This window comes from Epargyreus clarus, unplaced genomic scaffold (genome assembly GCF_041222505.1).
Source record: "Epargyreus clarus isolate Ecla_fem2 unplaced genomic scaffold, WU_Ecla_fem_2.2 ptg000034l, whole genome shotgun sequence".
Classification (NCBI taxonomy): domain Eukaryota; kingdom Metazoa; phylum Arthropoda; class Insecta; order Lepidoptera; family Hesperiidae; genus Epargyreus; species Epargyreus clarus.
Genome location: NW_027332239.1, coordinates 14899981 through 14920961, shown reverse-complemented (window position 1 = coordinate 14920961; position 20981 = coordinate 14899981). Strand labels below are relative to the sequence as shown.

At 44.1% G+C, this 20981-nt stretch overlaps 1 protein-coding gene across 1 annotated transcript; it reads left to right on the top strand.

Moving 5' to 3' along the window:
* Nucleotides 1-63: 63 nt before the first annotated feature.
* Tmf (TATA element modulatory factor) lies at nt 64-20399 on the top strand. The gene is made up of 10 exons (XM_073091682.1): nt 64-2346; nt 2578-2792; nt 3965-4106; nt 12097-12316; nt 12912-13112; nt 13532-13685; nt 14084-14228; nt 14603-14683; nt 15344-15550; nt 17639-20399. The coding sequence occupies exons 1-10, from the start codon at nt 436-438 to the stop codon at nt 17780-17782; spliced, it is 3420 nt and encodes a 1139-aa protein (XP_072947783.1). The 5' UTR covers nt 64-435; the 3' UTR covers nt 17783-20399.
* Nucleotides 20400-20981: the final 582 nt, after the last annotated feature.

Genomic DNA, 20981 nt, shown 5'->3' with positions numbered 1-20981 from the left:
TAGTGAGTTTCGCAACGTCAAATCGAGTCAAATGACATCCTCTTTCGTGATTATCAAACGTCAAAATCGTCTCTAATATCTCGATTGAACTATAAAATTCCAGTTAGCTACGTATTCAAATAGCAATATAGTTAAATTATATTGATAAATAAGTTTTAAGCAAACTATTTTTTAAGATATTCTAGTAGAGACATTTTTTCTGCGGTTTGACCATAGATGTTTCTAATTTGACAATGGGATGGACAATGTATTGAAATCGCAGATAAACACAAAATGGAATGTATGCAAACGTCATTAATGCCAGCGATCTAATGTTGTGATTTCGTTCCTAAAACAATGTCCCATTATTCAAAAATAGTGTTCTGACCAAATTACACAGAGTAACGAGTGCTCCAAATACGAATTTCTAGTATTCTTATCTAATGTGTTCAGAAAATGAATTGGTTCGACACGACGGGTCTGACGAGCTTAGCGAAGACTGCGCTGAAGGAGGCTCAGAAAACGATCGACAAGGCTTTAGACATTCAAGATGAGAGCGAGGAGGATCAGGAAAACGATGCCGCAGCACAGCCGAAGTCGACTTCTTCCCCGGGGACCAGTGCAACTACATCTCAGAAGGATGCAACCGATTTCTTCGCTTCGTGGGGTCTGACGGCCAGCGTAGAGAGTAATGAGGATCCAATCGAGGAGCAGCCGGTCGTTACGGAGAGCCCGTCGAAGTCGAGCACTCAGAGCCTATGGGGCTCTTTTGCAGGATCGTTTTTCGAGCAGCAAAAATCTGAGGGTGAGACTATAGTCCGACCGCCGAAAGCTAAGTCCATGAATGTGATAGCCGAAACCAAGTATGGCAGCCAGGATGATTTATTTTCTAAAAGTCAATTAGTTATGTCTGATGGTGCTGAGTGTTTGAATGTGAAGAATGAGGAAGATGCCAAAGCAGAGGAGAGGCGGAGTTCCTCCACTTCTCACAAATTGTCGTTTATGTCCAGTAGACATAGCTCAGACTCAGTGGAAGTATTATCTCAGAGCATGAAAACGACCCCTGATTCGGAGGTAGCCAGTGGACCTTCCTTATCTCACAGTAGCAGTGTTGGTCTGAAATTAAACTCAGAATCAGTTGAAATTCTCCCTGACAGTCTTGTCAGCCCCAGCTCTATTGAGTGTTTAGGTTTCGATAGTTATTCTAGTGATAAAAATAGTAGCCCGTCATCCAACTTGTCTTTAGGCGATAGTAGTGATAAGAAGTCTACACCGGTTGGTGAGAAGACTGATAAAGCTGAAACTGCTGACAGTGTTAGCTTAGTTGCTGATGACGATGAGGATACCATGTCATATAACTCAATTTCTGAGTGTACAGCTCCCACAGTTCTCGATACAGATGATAAATCCATGAGCCCCTTCCCAAAACCTGTCAGAGATATTCCAAAACGAATTCCAGAGAAAGAATTACTGCATTTAGAGCAAACATTAGTGCCTCAGAAGATGCAGATCAGCGAGAACTCCTCAAATGATGGCTCCTGGTCTGACAGAACTCTGAATGCTGATAATGATAGTGTTAGCTTAGACAATGCTACTGAGGAACTTAAGAAAGAGATGGAGCAAGAGGATATATTAATGGATAAGCTAAGTGATTCCTCATCATTCTACAATGTTAATGTTACTGGGGACTTACTCAGGTCAGAGAGTTCTGCCTTCATCAATGTGGAGAAGCAGCAGTGTAGTGCACCAGACAGCAGTGAATCATCACAGAAAGAGGGAAGCGTGAAAGAAAGGACATCACCTGTGAGTTCTGATAGCAAGAGTGATTTAGTCAAAATTGGCTCGGACCGAACTTCTGGGCATACTTCGGGTGATGAATTAGAAACTGCTACGTCATCTGACATAGAGATTATACCAAGTCCAAATGGTGATAACGGTAATGGATGTAGAAATAGTCCAGGGAAATATGGTTTTAAGCATGGAAAGTTTGATGGGGCGACATCGCCTAATTTGGTAGATTTGGTGCTTGGTAAGTCATTAGCAACAAAAATCAGAGGGCATACGAGGGAGTTGTCCGAGGCATCTGTTCAGAGTAATACTAGTGATGAGAGTCAGGGCTCTGAGAATGAACGGCTAATGAGGAGGTTATGTGAGATGGCAGAGATCTTAGATGCTAGAGAAAATAGACTGATGGAAGTGAGTAGGAATAATGCTGAGTTAGCAGAAAGCAATGCCAGTTTGAAGACTCAGGTGGAGTCTCTGATGGCCAAGCAAGATGGTGGTGGTGATATAAATACCTTAACTGAAGACTATACACATAGGATGTCAGCCCTTGAGAAGAAGTTCCAACAAGCTATCAGGGAGAAGGTAATAACTAAAAAAACCGGCAAATTTTATAGGGACTTCAGATCTAGCTTAGTTTACTTACTTAGTTTCCTATTTCATAACAATCTTTTTTATTCAAATTAAATTGAGTAATGTGCCTTTTTTACCACTTTTTCTTGAATCCTCGAAGTGATATTCCACATACTATAAATTTGTTACTTCATGCCAATTTTGTAATGTAAATATGTAATCAAACATATTTTTTCTCCATAGGACCACTTAAGAAAACAACTGGACAGTATGAAAGCAGAAACATGTCGTAAAAACTCAACAGAAATGGAATCGAGTTTGAAAGAGAAGGAAGAAATCATATCACAGCTACAAGAAGAAGGGGAGAAGCTGGCGCGGCAGGAGCTGCAGCATTCCACCATTATCAAGAAGCTAAGGGCCAAGGATAAGGATAATGAGCTGGTCATTAAGGGCTTGAGGTATGAATAACTCATTTATTACTTTCACAATCAGTGCTTTGCAGCTGCCACTGTTTTAAAATGCAGAGTTTTGGGTTTGATTCTTGGTGAAGCAAATAACTAAAATGATTGATTAGGATTTCTGTTCTTCATCTGGATGTTATGTATTTGTCTTTATGTCTATTTATGGCACCCAAGACAATTAATCCTAATGTGAGGCTATGATTGTAGAAACAATTATTAATAGTATTCATAGTTAGTTATTATTGTGTTATTGACAACAATGTGTGGCTGTTAGATCATGTTACCAGGCAGGCATTCAATACAGATGTGTCTGTATGATCAAATAACTCAATGCTAAATTTAGATATCTGTTATGTATTTTTGATTTAGTGTGTTTCTGCATTTTGTTATCAGATTCTGTCAAATGCAGGATTAAAGTTTGAACCTTTATATGAAAAAAAACAGTTTGTACATGAAATAAGTGTGACAATACATTTGTAATGCCAACAATATGCAATGAAATAAATTATGCAATATTACTGCAGTTACATTAAATGTATATATTTACGTCTAAATATGTATTGTAATGGTTGGATGATTTCAAGTAATGTGCAAACATTTGTAATGTGTAACCACTTTTTATACTAATAACAGGTTTTCATTGTAAATTAAATTTTTGCTTAGGATTTCTTACATCATCTGTCCCGAATACAAGTAAATAATGCTGTTAGTTTAGGAAAATAATAAAGAATTAGTATGACAATCCAATAATTAGCGTTGAATCAATATAGTGCAGAATCCAGACTAGTCCTTGTTGTGTTACCTCTCTGGCATTTTAAAATGGAAAGGGCATGCACTACAATCGGCCTACACTGGGCAAGTATGGATTGGTAGACTTCACGCACCTTTGAATAACATTATTGTTGAACAACAAGAGTGAATTTTGAGATGTAAACTCCTAACCATTGAAATTGAAACCAAATTTCATATCACTAGGTTATCAATGTTTTTGCTCTATATAAATATGTGATAGAAAGATTTTTATTTAGAATGGTATTTTTTTAAATGTTTACCGAAAAAATACACATGAAATTAATAAAAAAAAAAAGATGAGTGTACATTAATTGTTTGTTCATGGTCCTGTAGAAAAATCTAAACATGGTAGTTCATTCTGTGCGTGCATCTTGCAGGGACAGGATAGCGGAGCAGACGGCGGAGCTGGAGCGCATGAAGCGGTCGATGGCGGCCAAGGAGGAGCTGGAGGTGAGCCAGATCGAAGCGGTGTACCGGCTCACTACCGCCAACAAGAAGATGGACGCCGAGCTCATTGAGGTAGGGGTTTAGGCGGAGAACAGTCAGATAAGCCGCCATGGTAGTGTAAGAGTCTTAATCAATTTAATTTGTACTTTTGTATGTGACCATAGCATGATCACTCTGGTTTTGTTTGCTCATATCCGTCTATGATGTGTACGTGACGTGTTATCAGAACTGAAAACTGTATCCTAATTGAATAAGTTTGATTGCTCAATGTGTGTACAGTAGATATTATTGGTATCAGTGTTTGTTCAATCCAAAAATAGTATATCATTGTAAAAATAACTGTTACTTGACTTTAAAGGCATTTTATTACGTTACATATTTCACATTATTTTAATTTATAATCAGACAGACGATATAATACATTTGTATATATATAAGGGGATGTGAAGATAGATATACTATCGTATTTCGAATTCACAAACAACTTTATCTATTTGTACATGTATAATTAAACTAAATAAAAAGTGAGAATGCCTACCATACCAAAACAAAGCAGTGATTAGTTATATAAATACATGTAACGACATGTTATTGTATACATTATTCCAAGCGATTGCAAACTCATTGTGTAAAAATGTTTAACGGCGACACAGTAAAAATTTTATAACGCATACATTGTTTCGTAACATAACACTGTTGATAAGCAGACGTGATAAAATAACTAATTAATTATACATTAATTGTTAGGCTCTTGTGGTCTTTTACCTACTAATCTCTGTGGTTATAAAGATAAAGGGTATATTAATAATGAATTACCTAAGAACATCGTGCACGATTTCTCAAAAGATATTCTTGCCTAGATCAGAAGCAATTCTCTAAGAAATTAAATATTATCTACTCTATTATCTATTAAATACGCTATATATTTTGATAATTAAGCCTTCCTGTAAATCTTACTGTGAAGCTTTGTTACTTCTACAAACATAGTCAAAATCTTGTTTCTTACGAAATAATACACAGACGAAGTCATGAAGGAAGTAGTTATGCTTTTTTTTTTTTTTTTTTTTTTTAACGTCAGGAAAACTCGGCACGAGTACCTTCCGCCATAGGGGCCGGTGGAAGGTGATGTCGGGCTCCAACCGACTAAAAACCTGACGGTGTCCCTCCGCATCACTACGGGGAGGAGCCGCGGGAACACTTGCGCACACTTCCACGACTCCACCAGTGCTGTCCGACCGAGTCGTAGTCGAACTAGCCTCAGGGGGGATGATGTTTTCCCCCGCCACCGATCTCGGCGTGCCGGAACACATGCACGCCGTCCATCCCGGAACCTCATGAGTGGCAGAGATCGACGGCCCATGTCGGTCTCCGCCACTAGGTCTGTCATGGAGGCAGGCGACGGTCTTGCGCACGCCGCCTGCTAACGGCTGTCCTGCTAGGACCCGCGACCGTCTCTCCTGTCTCCCTGACTCGCTCAGCCTCCCTCTTCTGTGACATAACGTCCTTACAGAAAAGGGCCACGGCCCGCCATGTTTCCTCACTGCCCACCATGGATTTAATCAAGGTAGGCAGCGAGAGATCATGGCCAATCAAAGCAACCAGCGCGGCACGCTGACTCGACCACCCAGGGCAATCCACCAGGGTATGTGCGACCGTGTCCTCTGTGTAATTGCACACAGCACACCCTGGATCTGGTCTACTGGTTCTATGGTGCAGGTAACTCCCAAAGCAGCCGTGCCCCGAGAGCACCTGCACCAGGTAAAAGTCTAGGATCCCGTGCTTGCGCTTAAGCCACTGCCGCAGCACGGGTCCGATCGCCTCTAAAGTCAGGCGGCCGCTAACTGGCGTCTCCACCCTATGCTTCCAGTACCGGAGCACCTCCTCCTGCGCCCTTCGGCGTCTCTCCTGCCCTGCTCCTGGCAGCGGCTGTTCTCCCCGTTCTCGGGCATCCATCCGCCTCCAGTACTCACGCGCTAGCGATTCCGCCTCCAAATCCCAGGGCGGCGTCCCAGCGAGGACGCAGGCCGCCTCCCAGGAGATAGTGCGGTAGCCCCGCACAACCCTGATGGCCATGACCCGTTGCGGTTTACGCAAAAGGGTCCGGTTTTGGACAGACAGGGTATCGGCCCATATAGGCGCCCCGTAAAGTGCCATGGACCGCACCACTCCCATATAGAGACGGCGGCAGCCCACATTCGGTCCACCTAAATTCGGTAGCAGCCGACTCAACGCTCCGGCGGCTCGAACCACTTTGGGAGCCAGAGACCGGAAGTGCTGCTCGAACTTCCATCTGCCGTCGAGCACGAGTCCTAAATACTTCATCGAAGACCCGATGCGGATGGAAGTTCCCCCCACGATGAGAGCCGAATCGGTTGGAGGAGCCCTCCGCGGCCCGTGAAAGCAAAGAGCCTCCGATTTGTCCAGGGCAACCTCCAGCCCTAACCGCCGAATGCGGGCTACTACGTGGGCTACACCCGCAGTCGCTAGCACGCGAGCTTCCCTGAAGTCGCTGTCGCGGGCCGTCACAAGCGTGTCGTCAGCATAACAGGTGACGGCAATCCCTCGCAAGTTTTGCCCGCGCAGCACCGCATCGTACCCGATGTTCCACAAGAGTGGCCCTAGAACCGATCCCTGTGGAACACCGCACGTGACCTCCCACCGGCGCCACTCGCCGCGCGTAGGGTACCTGACGGACCTTTCCGACAGATACTCGCCGACCACTTGCTTTAGGTACTCCGGGACTCCAAAGTACTCCAGTGCCTCCCTAATTCGATCCCACGGCAAGGTGTTGAATGCGTTGGCGATGTCAAGTGACACTGCCACCACCACCTCGCCGCGAGACACTGCGTCCTCCGCCAGTGCCCTCACCCGAGCAATAGCGTCTAAGGTAGAACGGCCCTGGCGAAAGCCGAACTGATACTTGCTGATGTTCGGTCCCGTTTCCTCTAAATGCCGTATAAGGCGGGCGGCCACTATCCGCTCAAAAAGCTTGCCCACCTCATCCAGCAGCACGATCGGCCGGTACGCAGATGGCGAGTTCGCCGGTCGACCATCCTTCTTCAGCAGGATTAGTTTCCCCTCCCTCCACGAACGCGGGAATCGACCCTGACGCAGACATGCGGTAAACAGCGTTCGCACTCGGGGCTCCAGGGTACCCGTTGCAAGAGCCCAAGCGCGTCCGGGGATGCCGTCCGGGCCAGGTGCGGTATCCTTGGCCCGCATCCGACATATGGCAGCCCCAAACTCCCCAACGGTGACAGGCGGAATTCCAACGCCCCCCAACGGCAGCCTTTCAGCAGGGGGCTGCTCCACGAGCCTAGACGGGAATAGCGCTGCGACTACCCGATCTACCAGCTCGGGCTGGAGGCTCTGTGTAAGAGGAGGAGCCCAGGGGCGAAGTCTGCCCCTGACCCTTTGAAACGGTCGACCCCATGGGTCGTCGTTTAGAGTCTCCAGCATTCGCCTATCAGCCTCGCACTTGGCAGCTCCGATGGCCACGCGCAATCTGCTCACCGCCTCCCGATACAACGCGTAGAGCCGCCTCTCATCGCTCTCATTGCGAAACCGCCGTCTTCGGCACCTAGTGTACTGGCGTCTACAGGCCACGCAAGAATTACGCAGCTGCGCAATTTCCGTACACCACCAATGCACCGAGCGCCTGGGAGGTCTAGGGCCCACACGCGGCATCGCCGCATCGCAAATCCTAGATAGGGCGCCGCCCAAGAGCACCGCTTCTTCATCCACCACTTCGCTGGCACAGCCTAGCCATGCCTCCACTAGCGTCGCCTCCTCAAAAGCGTTGCGATCCAGACGTTTCAACGACCACCGAGGACCGCAATCTGACCGGGATCGGTTAGGGTCTCTCGGGATGATTGGAAGCGCGAAGACTTCATATCGGATGTAACGATGATCCGATAGCGTCTCTATATCCTCTAGCACTTTCCAACCTCGAACGCGGTGCACCAGGGCAGCCCCGATAAACGTAACGTCTACGATGGAACCACCCAGTCGCCGCACACACGTGTTTATTGAACCCTGGTTAGCCACGATCAACCCAGTAGCCACCGACCACTCCTCCAGCGTCCGACCGCGCACGCTCGTCGCTGGACAACCCCACGCAACAGATTTGGCGTTGAGGTCACCGGCAACGATAACCCTCCCTTCGTGACGGTTCTGGCCGATGAGAGCACCGACTTCGCCGAGAAACTGTTCAAACTCGGCGAGACTTCTATTCGGCGAGAAATAGACCCCAACGACCAAAACGTCGCCCACCGTAGCGGAGACGAAGCCGTGGCCCTTCTCCACCCTGCAGAGATTCGGAGAACCTATCGCAGTCTGGGTCCCGATGGCCACCAGACCATCTAAGTCCCCCTCCCAGTTCTCCCTTGCAGGGACAAAGTAGGGCTCAGCCACTATCGCCACGTTCGTCAACCACTCCGCCATACTCTGGAACAGGAGGTCCTGAGCCCGAGCACAGTGATTGAGGTTCGCCTGAAGAAATTTGAGGGCCATATTAAATTGCGACCATTTCAACCTCCCCGGCTTGGCTCGTGGCCTGGCTGGTAGGCTGTGCGGCGTCTTGCGATATACCGCCAGGCTTATCCCTACCTTTCCGCCTAGGTGGCAAACCGCACGCTTTCGTACCTGCCCTATGAGTGGCTGGCCTACCGGCTGCGTTGCAGACACTGCAATGAGGTGACTCCTGGCATTGCGACGCTTTGTGGCCGACTTTGCCACAGCGATAGCACTCATCGCTACGGTCCACTGTAGACTTGCACTGGGCGCGCAAGTGCCCTTGCTCCAGGCAGCGGTAGCAGCGCTGGGGTCGACCCTCTAGCAGTGCCACCTGGGCAGAAGTCCAACCCACAAGGAGTCTTCCCCTTCCCACCACCTTTTTTGCGACAGCCACTGGACAGCGCAACCATATCGTCCCTAGGCCGTTATTACCAGTGTGGAGCTCCCCACACCGGATGTGCTCGGTTGGGCAGCCTCCTTCTCTGGCGACAGCCGCGGCCACGTCTGCGCCCGTTACGGAGTCGTGCAGGCCCGAAACGCGCAACTCGGCGCATTTTATCGGTCTGGACACCCGGACGGTCTCTTCGCCCAGCGACTCCTTCAACTTCTGAGCAAGTGCCTCGGCTCGCTCGGCGCTATCCGTACCGGGCACCTCCAAAATGCGGGCCCCGGTGGCCGCCTTCTTCAGGCGAAGCTCCTGAATGCCGAGGTCAGCGAGTGCGATACGATGCTTGGCCTCAGCGAAGATTTGGGCATAGGTAACGCCCTTTGCCTCCGCCTCTGGCTGCAAGGTCAGTACCACCGCTGAACTTCGGGGAGCGCGAAGCTTTTGAGGACGCTTACGCTTCCTCCGCCTCTTCTCATTCCTCCTCTTCTTTTTTTGCGCCGGCTCCTGCTGTTGAGGCCGCGGTTGCGTCTGCGATTGCTGTTGCGGCTGTGACTGCTGGAGACTGGCTCCCTTCTTATTGCCCCTCCGCGCGACCACACTCCACGCCTCTGTCAGGGGCGGAGGTTGGGGTGCGGATACCATCTGCTCCTTAGACTTTGGCTTCTCCCCTGGGGCTTTGGAGGTAGAAGCAACCGCTTTCTTTGTCCCTTTAGATGTAGAAGGGACTGGGCCTGGTTTGGTTTTAGTCCGCTCGACGGCTTTAGCCGCCTGCTGCTTACCAGACCCCAGCGGCGGTCTAAGGCTCTTCTCGGGGAGGAGTCTGTCTTCCAAGGCGGCGAGGCGGGCATTTACCATCGTGCCTACCTGCATCATAACCGCCTGGCAGATGTCCTCCAGCGACGCTGCGGCTGTGTTCGTGTCGGCATGTCTCTTCCAACTATGTGATTGGGGAGCCTTATGTGCGGGGGAGGCCTCCACCGTTATGTCCATGACAGAGGCCTCAGGATCATCCCGCTTCCTGGACCTCTCTAGCTCCGCCTTAATTTCCATCATCTCCTGTCGGAGACTGGTGATTTCAGCTTGCAGGCGGTCATTGTCTACCTGCAGCCGTTTCGTCTCCTCCGTTATGTTTCGCGACCCAAGAGCCTCAATGACACCTTTTATAGAAGCCGCCGCATTTTTTAGGTCGCGAACGTACGTGGTCTTAAGGTTCCTTGACTTCGTGGCCACCATTCCTATCAGTGCGACATCGTCAAGAACCTTCTTTTGTAGTTCGGCGACAGACTGCTCTCCATCCTCTGCCGCCGAGGAGGGCTCCGATGGCTGTTGCGAGCGAGTCTTGCGGTACTGTGCCGCGCATGCCTCCAGCTCAGCTTCAGCCTTCAATCGGAGCTCCTCTCGCCTCTCTTTGTTTAAAGCAGCCTTAGCCTTAGCCAGGCCGACGTAATGTCCGGTCGTCGGAGGACGACCCCTCCTCTGGGCTATTTTTTCGTCTTCAGACGACCCCGACTCGTCCGTGCGTTTTCTCTTCCGGGCACGCCAAAACCGGCTGCGCTCGGCAGAGCAAGCGGAGTGCAGACTGCAGTCCGAAACCGAAGCAGCATCTTTCTCCCTCCGGGTGTCAGCGGGGATCACATCTGTGTTCCCCTGCTGCGTCACTTCTTGTTCCAGCACCGCCTGAGCCTGTAAGGGCTCAGGCATTCTGATGTTCTCCTCTCTTACTGGACTTTCAGTCCGTGGGCGACGGGTGCCCCCCCCAGATACGACGGGGCTGACGGAACTCATGGGTTCCGCAAAGGATTCTCCCGGGGATGAACCTCCGGGTACCTTCCTGGGGTGATTGTTCTTACCGGTCACCTCCATGATACGCTGGCCTACAGCTTCGGGCGCTAATGACAGAAGACCTTCCTGCCATTCATCCTCTCGGCACGCCAGACCTTAGGATTAGGGACATTTTTGGTGGGGTTGTCCTCCCCGCGGCTCCGATCTCAATGACCGAAACCCTCGCTCCCACTTAATGTGGGACCAACGAGTTGCCCGACGTGGCCTATAGCCAATAGCCGCTCTAGGAACGGACTCGCCGCGCATTTGGTTTTTTATAGAGGTATCCTTCCTCACAGCCCGAAGGCCCCCGATCCCCGTACAGGATTGCGGGATGACCGACGGTAGCCTAAGCCCACCTAGAACAGACCTCCGAAGAATTCTGCCTAAGTCCGCCGCCCGTGACACTTGTAGATGTCGCTGTTCCTTTGGCTGCGCCCTCTGCACAAAGGAGAGGGACGCGCCAAGAAACCTACCTCACGCCCGACGTGGCCGGAGCCAGGAGCCACTCTAAGAGCGGACTCGCCGCGCGATCGCGTCTCTTTCAACACCCTCCACTTAGGGTAGGCACAGAAGGAGACCCACCTCGCCAGGCCATTTGTCACATCGGCACTTGCTAGCCAGAAAGACTAGCTAGCAAGTGCCGACGCGTCCAGGGTACACCACGAGGAGGTTGCCTAGCGTGGTACCCCAAGTAGTTATGCTAATCTAGATATGGAAATAGAAATCATAATAGATGATAATCACGTATTTATCGATTTATATTATATCAGTACCGCACTGAGATTTATAATTTTACTAGATAAAATTATCTAGATAATCTGAATGATAACATAACAACATATTAAATGCATTTACCGCAAAGAGATTATTAATTAAATAGATACTGAATTTTTAAGTGCTTTTCTTCCATTATAATTAAAAAATACAAGGCGAATGAATAACCTCGCACAATTTTTAAAGTTTGTTAAAATGTGATAATTATTTAGAAATTACTAGATATAATAGATTAGTTTTCTTATTCATTTGTTTCAATATCTGTATCAATCATTATAAATATTTTTTTTTATATATTTGAGCCTTACTAAAAGCAGACGTGCTACCTGATGGAAAGTAGTCAACGTCGCCTTTGAACATTTGCAACACCAGAGGAGTCTCCAATGCATCGCCGGCTTTGAAGGAGAGCTCTTTTTGCACCTTTTTTTAAATAAAGTGGACTATAATTTAAGCCTCTTTTAGTGTGTAAGTGTTTCAGTAAGCTTATATATAAAATAAATACACTTAATTGTCATATACAAATTTAGTATATTTATTAATGAATATAATTGTTTGTTTTAGAGCCGCAGCGTTTTAGACGACACTACCGCGCGGTTGGAGAGCACGCGCGTGTCGCTGGAGGCGGCGCGGCGCGAGCTGGGCGAGCTGCAGCGCGCGGCCGCCGAGCTGCGCCGCCAGGCCGCCGCCGCCAGCGCTGCGCTCGACGCCGCGCAGCGCAGCGAGGCCGAGGCCGACACGCTGAGACACGAGCTGCGGCAGCTGCGCGCTGACAGGCTGCGCGGTTAGTACGCAACACGTGTTTAGTGTTAGTTATGTGAGGGATGTCAGATATCACGCTGCGCCACGAGCTGCGACAACTCCGCGCTGATAGCCTGCGTGGTTAGTACTCACATGTCTTTATTGTTAGTACTGTTAGTGGCGTGATAGATGTCTAATATCCAAGTTGCGCCGTTGGTATTAACTGTGCTAAGGAAACCGTTTAGATTTTAGGGTGGAAATCAAATAAGTTTGGAACAGCTGTAGGCAAATGAAAAGATATCAATGTAAAAAGGTATCACATGTTGATTAATTAAGTAAATACTAATTTATTGAATTAATTTACGGATGTTTCAGTAATATATTTCTTTTCCATTTTAGTTTAGTTTAGTTTCAGTGTCATGACTAAAATGCCTTAAAGTACATGATTTATCACTGTGTATAAAACATACATACATCCATTAAAATTGATACGAGTATACATATATTGATTGAACCATGTTTCTATGTAAATGTTGATCTCATATATTATAATTGTATTTATTCCCCATCATTTTGTATTCAACTTTGCGATTGCTCTATTTAACATTTTTTTACATAAAACCTCTCGCCCTTTGCAGAGGAGCAGCGGTGGGTGTCGCGCGAGGAGGCGCTGCGGCGCGAGGCGGCGGAGGCGCGGGAGGCGCGCGAGGCGGGCGGCGGCGAGCTGCAGCCCGAGCCGCCCGCCGCGCTGCTGCAGCAGCTGGCCGCGCTGCAGCGAGCCGCGCTGCAGCGCGACCACGCGCACGCGCACGCCGCCGCGCAGGCTGCGCACCGCCTCGGTACACACACATATCATTATGACGTTATAGTCCGCGTAAGACTGCTAGTCCGCTCTGAATATAGAAATGAATAGCGTCGCCATAGCAAAATGTATGACTACACCTGCTCGCAACAACTTCAGAGCGGACTAGCAGTTTGGCGCGGACTATACCAATACTTTAAGCCAACTTCTTACTTTTATAGATATACCCATATTCTTGTGATTTTGTGTACGTTTGTGATGTATATGTTTTTTAAACTTTAAAATAAAAATCCTTAAATTATGTCATACACCTGCAATCTCTTTACAACGACAATGTTAAAATAAAAAAAAAGTACTAATAAATTAGTGAAAATTCATTTAAATTATTTTATCTAGCATTGAAACGACGGTAAAACAGTAAAACATTATAATTGTCAAGTTGTTAACGTGTTGCAGCGGAGGCGGAGACTGCAGCGGCGAAGGCGCTGGAGCGCGAGCGCCTGGCGCGCGAGGAGCTGGGCGCGCTGCAGCACGCCGCGGAGCTGCAGCGCGCCGAAGCGCAGCGCCTCGCGGACGCCCAACTGCAAGCGCTGCAGGTGCAACTCGACAGGTACCCGTTGCGTCGCTGGCGGCGCGCTACTTACGCACCTCTACTATTATATTCCCCGACACGATAATAATATAGAGTGAATACGCGATTATCCGGCGCTTCTTGTAAATTGACAAGTCGTTAAATAGTCGTTAGTGGTATGATTCAATAAGTTTGATTAAAGTAGACTAAATTTGTTGGATTACGAAAGCGTTTAAATTTCAAAGAATTAAGGTCAGAGATAGCTTTGAAAAAATCTTTAAGCTGACGTCGTTTTAACTACAGTTACAGTTTTATTTTATTTTCTTATGAAAAATTACCTAAAAAAACTTGGAAATTACAATTTGAAATTCTATTTATATAACTATTATTAAAATTCTTAAAACTTTAAAAAAATATATTAAAATTATGTATTTCAGTAAAAACGACGAAATTGAAAAATTAAAAAATGAGTACGAGTTGCAAATATCGGAGTTGCAGCAGCGAGTGAGCGAGACGGAACGACTGTTGGCGGAGGAACGCACCGCGCTCGATACTGAGAGGAAGAGGAATGCTATACTACAGGTACGAATTGAATTAATGAATTGATATATAATTTCATTCGTATTGATCATTCATTCGATCGCTTCGATCCGGTAGTAGTTTGGGAAAAAATATTTTACCTGACAATTTGTAAGTGCTGCTGTTGGCCTATACAAAATAAATATATTTCATTTAATTTCATTTCATGTGGTATGGTGGGTGCGAATTTACTTGGAACGCATATGATGATAGGGTATGTAATAAATATTACAGATAATGGAAAACAATTTAACTGTTTTAAAATTTTAATTTTAAGATTTTTTATTTTAATTTGTATTATAAAACGACTTGTTCATTGTGTAGTACTGGGACATAATATTAATATTAAATAATTTGTTTGTGCTGTTCATTTCCAGGAGCAACTGTCAACGCGCGGGGACGTCTCTCCTTCAAATTCAGTCGCGTCCGATTCATTCTCCACGTCATTTTGGCAAACTGTGAGTAAAAGACTCCGGGTATGTGCAAGCTACTGATTCGGTTTTTGCTTGTGGTGTACACTTAGCTTAAATTAGATTTTATTTTGAATTTACTTTAGAAAATTAAAGTATATTTTCCACCCCTTAAATTTTTAACGATTTTTGTATATAAGATTATATTAGGCAGTAAATAAGCTCGCAGTTCAATAGGTATGATGACAGTATTAAAAATATCAAAGAAAAAATGATGTAAGTAAAAATAATATACTGAAAAGATTCTCAAAAATGATCCAGTTAAAAAAACTTAATAACTTTAATTTTCAATAAAATAAAATATAGTAGTCGGTTTTCGCGTCTGTAACGCTTATCGGGCCGCGAATGACATCATTTTTGGGTATGTCACAATGAATTGCTTGAACTTTTGTATGGGACGTTCTAGGGTGACGTCACCAACGGACGCCATAACACCTGCGAGCATTTTCGCGCTAAATTCAAAATAGGTATATAAAGATGCTATCGTTTTCGTCAATACTGAATTTATTGCCGATAAAATATGATTTTTGGAATCAGTAGACATGTACGTACCATATAGAATGGGTTTTCAAAATTTGTCACCATGCCTGTCGGTGGGAAGCGGTCCATAGCCGCCTGCATTATATGAGTATCTGTCACGTGTTGCAGGACGAGGGTCCTCCCGTGGCGGCGGGCGGCGGCGGCGCGGGCGGCGCGGCGCTGAGCGCGCTGGGCGTGGAGGAGACGCTGTCCGCGCTCACGCGCAGCGAGGGCCAGCGCCGCGCGCTCGGCGCCGCGCTGGCCGCCGCGCGCACCGAGCGCGCCGCGCTGCGCGACCGCCTCGCCGCGCTGCAGGCGCGCCTCGCCGACCACCAGGTACGCAGTCACATTCACGAACCCACCCGCCTCGCCGACCACCGAGTATAGTCCGCGTAAAACTGCTAGTCCGCTCTGAATATAGAAATGAAGGTGCCGTAGGAAAGTGCACGACTAGACCTGCTCTCGACAACTTGCTTGCTTGAGAGCGAACTAGCAGTTTGGCGGGGAATATACTCAATAACAACCTCTGCGGACGACTCATCGACCAACAGGTATAGTCCGCACCAAACTTCTAGTCCGCTCTGAAGCTGTTGTGCACAAGTGTAGTCAAAGGGCCGATGGGGTCCAACATAATTACAAGCACATACTCCGTAGCAACAGTAAGGGCACACTAATAGCTATGTCCCCACACTGTCTTCATCCCACCAATATCTACAATTTAGTATTGCTATGGTACTCATTTCTATATTCAGAATGCTTTAGCGGTTGAATGCGGACTCTACATGGTCACACTAACCCCAAGACCTACCTGCCTCACCGACAACCAAATATAAACCGTTCTGCTCATACCGCTACCCGCCGACAAGCCCGCCACGTTGCGGGACCGCGTTGCAAACCTCTAGATCCCGCTCCAAGTCACTCATACGTCGTACTGCTAGATGGTCGCCACGAGGCAAACAACTACGAGGGTGCGTTTTTAAGTTCGCGGAATGGGAGACAAGGAACGAAAATAAAATGACAAAATTGTTTTTCTTTTGCTACTACATATTCTCCTGCAAGACGAATACATGTTTCAGATCTTTGTATTAACTTATTTAAACCCTCAAAAAAAAATGTTTTGTCCTTGTCGGAAAAATTACATCCTTAACTTCTTCGTCTGTAGAAAATTTATTTCCACGAAGCTTTTTTTCATTTTTGGAAAGAGATAATAAGCGCTGGGAGCCAGGTCTGGACTATAGGGTGGGTGATTTAAAATATCAAAGCTCACCTGCAGGGCAGCCAGCGCAATACGGCTCTTGTGTACGGGCGCATTGTTGTGCAACAGCAGGACACCTCTGGTTAATTTTCCTCGCCTTTTTTCTTTGATGGCTTTTTTTAACCACTCCAGGATTGTTGCGCAATATTCTCCGGTTATAGAAACACCTTTATCTTTATAATCTATTAACAAAATTCCTTCTGAATCCCAAAAGACTGTCGCCATGAGTTTTCCGTCCGATTGTGACACCTTAAACTTTTTGTGAGATGCTGTACCCTTTTTATGCCACTGCATGGAGTCTTGTTTAGACTCAGGTTCATAATGGTGAACCCAAGTTTAATCTCCAGTAACAATTCGATTCAGTACAATATCCTTGTCTTCTCCACAGAGGTCCAAAAACGCATGGGAACATTCAACGAGCTGTTGTTTTTGAGGCGGCGTGAGCATTCTCGGCACCCACCGCGCGCTGACCTTAGTCATGCCAAGATGGTCATGCAGAATTTTAAAAATGGTTGTATCCGATACTCCAACCATTTCTGCAAGCTGTTTCTTCTTTAGCCGAGCATCTTCCAGTACTAATTTTTCGACTTTCGCCATCGTTTCCGGAGTGTTCACCTCAACAGACCGTCCTGATCGTGGGTCGTCTTTGAGTGAATCCCTGCCTTGCTTAAAAAGGTTGTTCCACTTGTAAACCATCGTTTTCCAGGGCAAGAGTCCCCGTAAACCGATGACATCTCTTCCATTATGATTTGCACATACTTTCCTTGCTTGGTAAGGAACTTTACAACGGCGCGATGCTCGATTTTCTCCATACTTCAAATTTTCTTCCGGATTGAGTTGTTTAATTGTCGATAGTTTTAAAACTAATGATGCAATTGTGATAAAACTTTATATTTATACAATTTATGAGTCACTTAACACGTAACACCCTTAACGAGCCCGCTATCCCCCCTCCAACCCCGCCCGCACCCTCGTATCGCAGCGTAGGCCCGCCCGCACATCATCGTACACCAAACCGCCAAATATCAATCTCATCGAAAATATCACATTCAACTGACTAAGACTTTATTCAATAAGCGTGGTAAAAAGAGTCCGTATCTCAATATACCCACCAATCACTAGATTGAATCCTAAAAACACTAATTACCAAAACAACATATATATTTCAGAACCTACAAGAGCAATATGACGCGCTGCTGCAAATGTATGGCGAGAAGGAGGAGCAGCTGGAGGAGCTGAAGCTGGACCTGCAGGACGTCACGCAGCTGTACAAAGCACAGCTGGACGAGCTCGTGGCGCTCAAGCAGCGGTAGCCCGACCACGCCGCACTTTGCTGCACACACTTCACTTAACTGAACTACTATAACTGACCTATGAGAAAGATGCACGTGGCGCTCAAGCAGCGGTAGCTGAAACAAGCTGTAACGTGCTGCACACACTTCACGTAACTACAGTACTATAACTGATCTACGCGAAAGATGCACAGGAAAAAGGATATCAGTAAAATATTACAAAAAATAGTAAACGTAGAATCACTAGATTACTTCACATTTAGCAGTAACATCACAGCGAAATAGTATTAAAGCATCCGTAGTATTAACGGTGGCGAAGTTAATGTCGTAGAAGGATAAAGCAGGAACACCTAAACCTAGGGCTCAGGGGTACGATAAATTATTTGTGTTTAGTGCTGGATTATCCATGTGACGATAGTACCGGGCGTACAGCATGCTCGTTTACTACTGCTGTTAGAAAAAAGCTCAATTGCAATGACTGAAGCAATGGAAATTTGTAAATATTTGTAAAAACTATGGTGCAGAAAAGATGATGATTATTAACTTACCAATTTAAAAATATATTGCAAAGTTGTGTTGGAAATAACAACTGAATAATTGAAGTGAATATCTGAAAACTTGCAACATGCTATATGTAGCTGTTACATGAATAATAAAGTATTTTATAGATATTGTGGTCGCTTTAATCTAGGCATTGCTGACATTCCGCTGATCACTCGAGTGTTAAATTTATTACGGCATAGTCACATAGACACTAATATTATACAAATAGAAACGGTGAAGTGGGAAAAATGAAGAGCATTTGGACTATTTGTCATTTAACCGGAAAAGATAAGATGCAATAGACAATAAAAATATTTTTAATTAAAGTGGGTTCTGTCATCGGTATAATAATATAATTAAAACTAGTATTATTGTCATCACAAAAGTTGAGTAACTATATTTAAAAAAAAATCGTGAACTATTTCTTCGTGCCTGTTAAACAATATTATTTATTGTAAAATAGCTTGTGTATTTAATTGTCAAAGACAAAACTTTTAATTTAAATTCACTTATTCTCAACTTGAATGATAAAATAACAAATATGATAATATTGTTTCAAGATTACATGGAGATCATTTGATACAGCACAATTCTATCATATTCATATTTCGTGTGTCATTGTTTTGTGTAAATTAAATCATTTGTATAGTGTTGTTAAATTAAATTGTATTTTAATTTGGACTTTCCATGTGTAAAGTTTAATTGGATTAATATTATTATGTGCTTTGTTATATTTGCCAAACTCGTTTAACGAATTTTTATATATTCTAAATTATTGGTTAAGAATATATTTTTGCCACTTGTTATATTTTAAGATATATTCGGAAGTTTTAGAAGTGCCATCTTTCAACTATTTATTTTGATTTCCAATTCCCAAAATTGTAATAATTGCATCAACAACTTTAAATTCTAATAGTATAAAATCTTATGTAAGCGAATATTTCTATAAATATGAAATGAAATTTCTTTTGATACCCACAACTAATAGAAAAATCTTCCAAAGTCCTCAGGAAAGTCTTATTTTTAAAATCGTTCTTCAATTGATATACAGATCTACTCTCATCCTAAATACTAATTAATTAAAATGTGTTTTCCATTAATTATTCAAAGTCATTGCACTTTCTTACTTAAAAATGCACCTTATGAATACTATGTAAATAGCTTTTAATGTGATAGCAATTTTATTATGTAACTCACACAATGAACAGTTTTATTTAATGTGTATATATTGTATGTATACAATAGATAAAACCATGTATAGAGGTATTAGTTATAGTTTCTGACAAGTAACAGTACAGCTGTTATACATATTTGGATGCTAAAGTAAATCAAGAGTAAATACATTTTAAATATTTTTTGATTGATTTAAAATACAACAAGCATTTATTTATATAGAGTATATAAGTGATTTTTTTATTATTAGAAAAGTAATCACATATTTGACACATATAAATAAATTTGTTCATTGCGTATGATCGAGTTGAGGTGATAAAAATGGACTTAAGGTTTTATATTTAAATTATATAAAAAGTGCTTGAAAAGAAAATATATATAATGATTATTCATATTTCATATAAATTGAAAAATAACAGTTGTAAGAAATAGTTTAGAAATTGGGTAAATTATCCCAGTGATATATCTGTCTCTAGCTGAAGATAGCTGTTTTTATAGATTGACTGTGTTGGCCTCTCAGACTTATAGGCGTTAAGCGTGAGATTATTATAAACGGTTATTTACTTAAATAATATGTTGCTAATACGAGTAAATCTATAAAAATAGTTTTTATAACATTATATTGACAGGATTAATATTAATAGAAAATCGTTAGACTCGTCCGTACTGTATTCCTTACATGTAGGGTAAAAATTGAAAATGAAATAAAACTGTTTCTGGAAATTCATGTGCTGTCTGTCGATAATTTATTTTCTTGAAATAATTTTATTTCAATTATTTATATAGTTGTATGTTAATTTTTAATTACTGTGTGTAATTGAGCAATACAGATGTAAATTAGTTTATTATATAAAGTCTTTATGTCGCCAGCAGAATTTATGCCAGAGTTATTGTTTATATAAATAAACTGAATCAATATTTATTGTAGTGTTTCAATTGACCTTTACATTTATACGTAATTAAGACATTTAGTTTGGATAAAATAGTTTATAATGCGAAGTAATCACTAATTATGGAAGATAATTAATTTTATATTGTAACCTAGTAAACCTTTTCGTATCCGCGTGTTGTTGCGATGAAATTTCCCGCTGTATAAAATTTACTTTACCTCAACTACATACATAATTTATTAGAGTAAGGTTTTCATTGATAACTTTATTAAAATACGGACATTTTCAAAAGTAAGTGGATACTCGCATAATCGTTGTTTATTTGGAAAAGTTATATTTCAACAGCGACATCTATTATTACTTTAAAACGCAACATGATTACCAATTAATTCTAAATAATAAAATTACTTATTTTTTTCAATAGATGGCAGAATGTTCTATATTCTCGCATTTTTTGTCTCACTCGCACGCAAGAGTATACGCTAACGTGAGAGTGAGGTATAAAATATGAGTAGAACGCAATAATGTTCTGTATTTGCGTCTCACTCACACCTTCGCGGATATCTTTTGAGCGAGAGAGATGTATAATAAGATGAAATTAATTAAGTAATGAT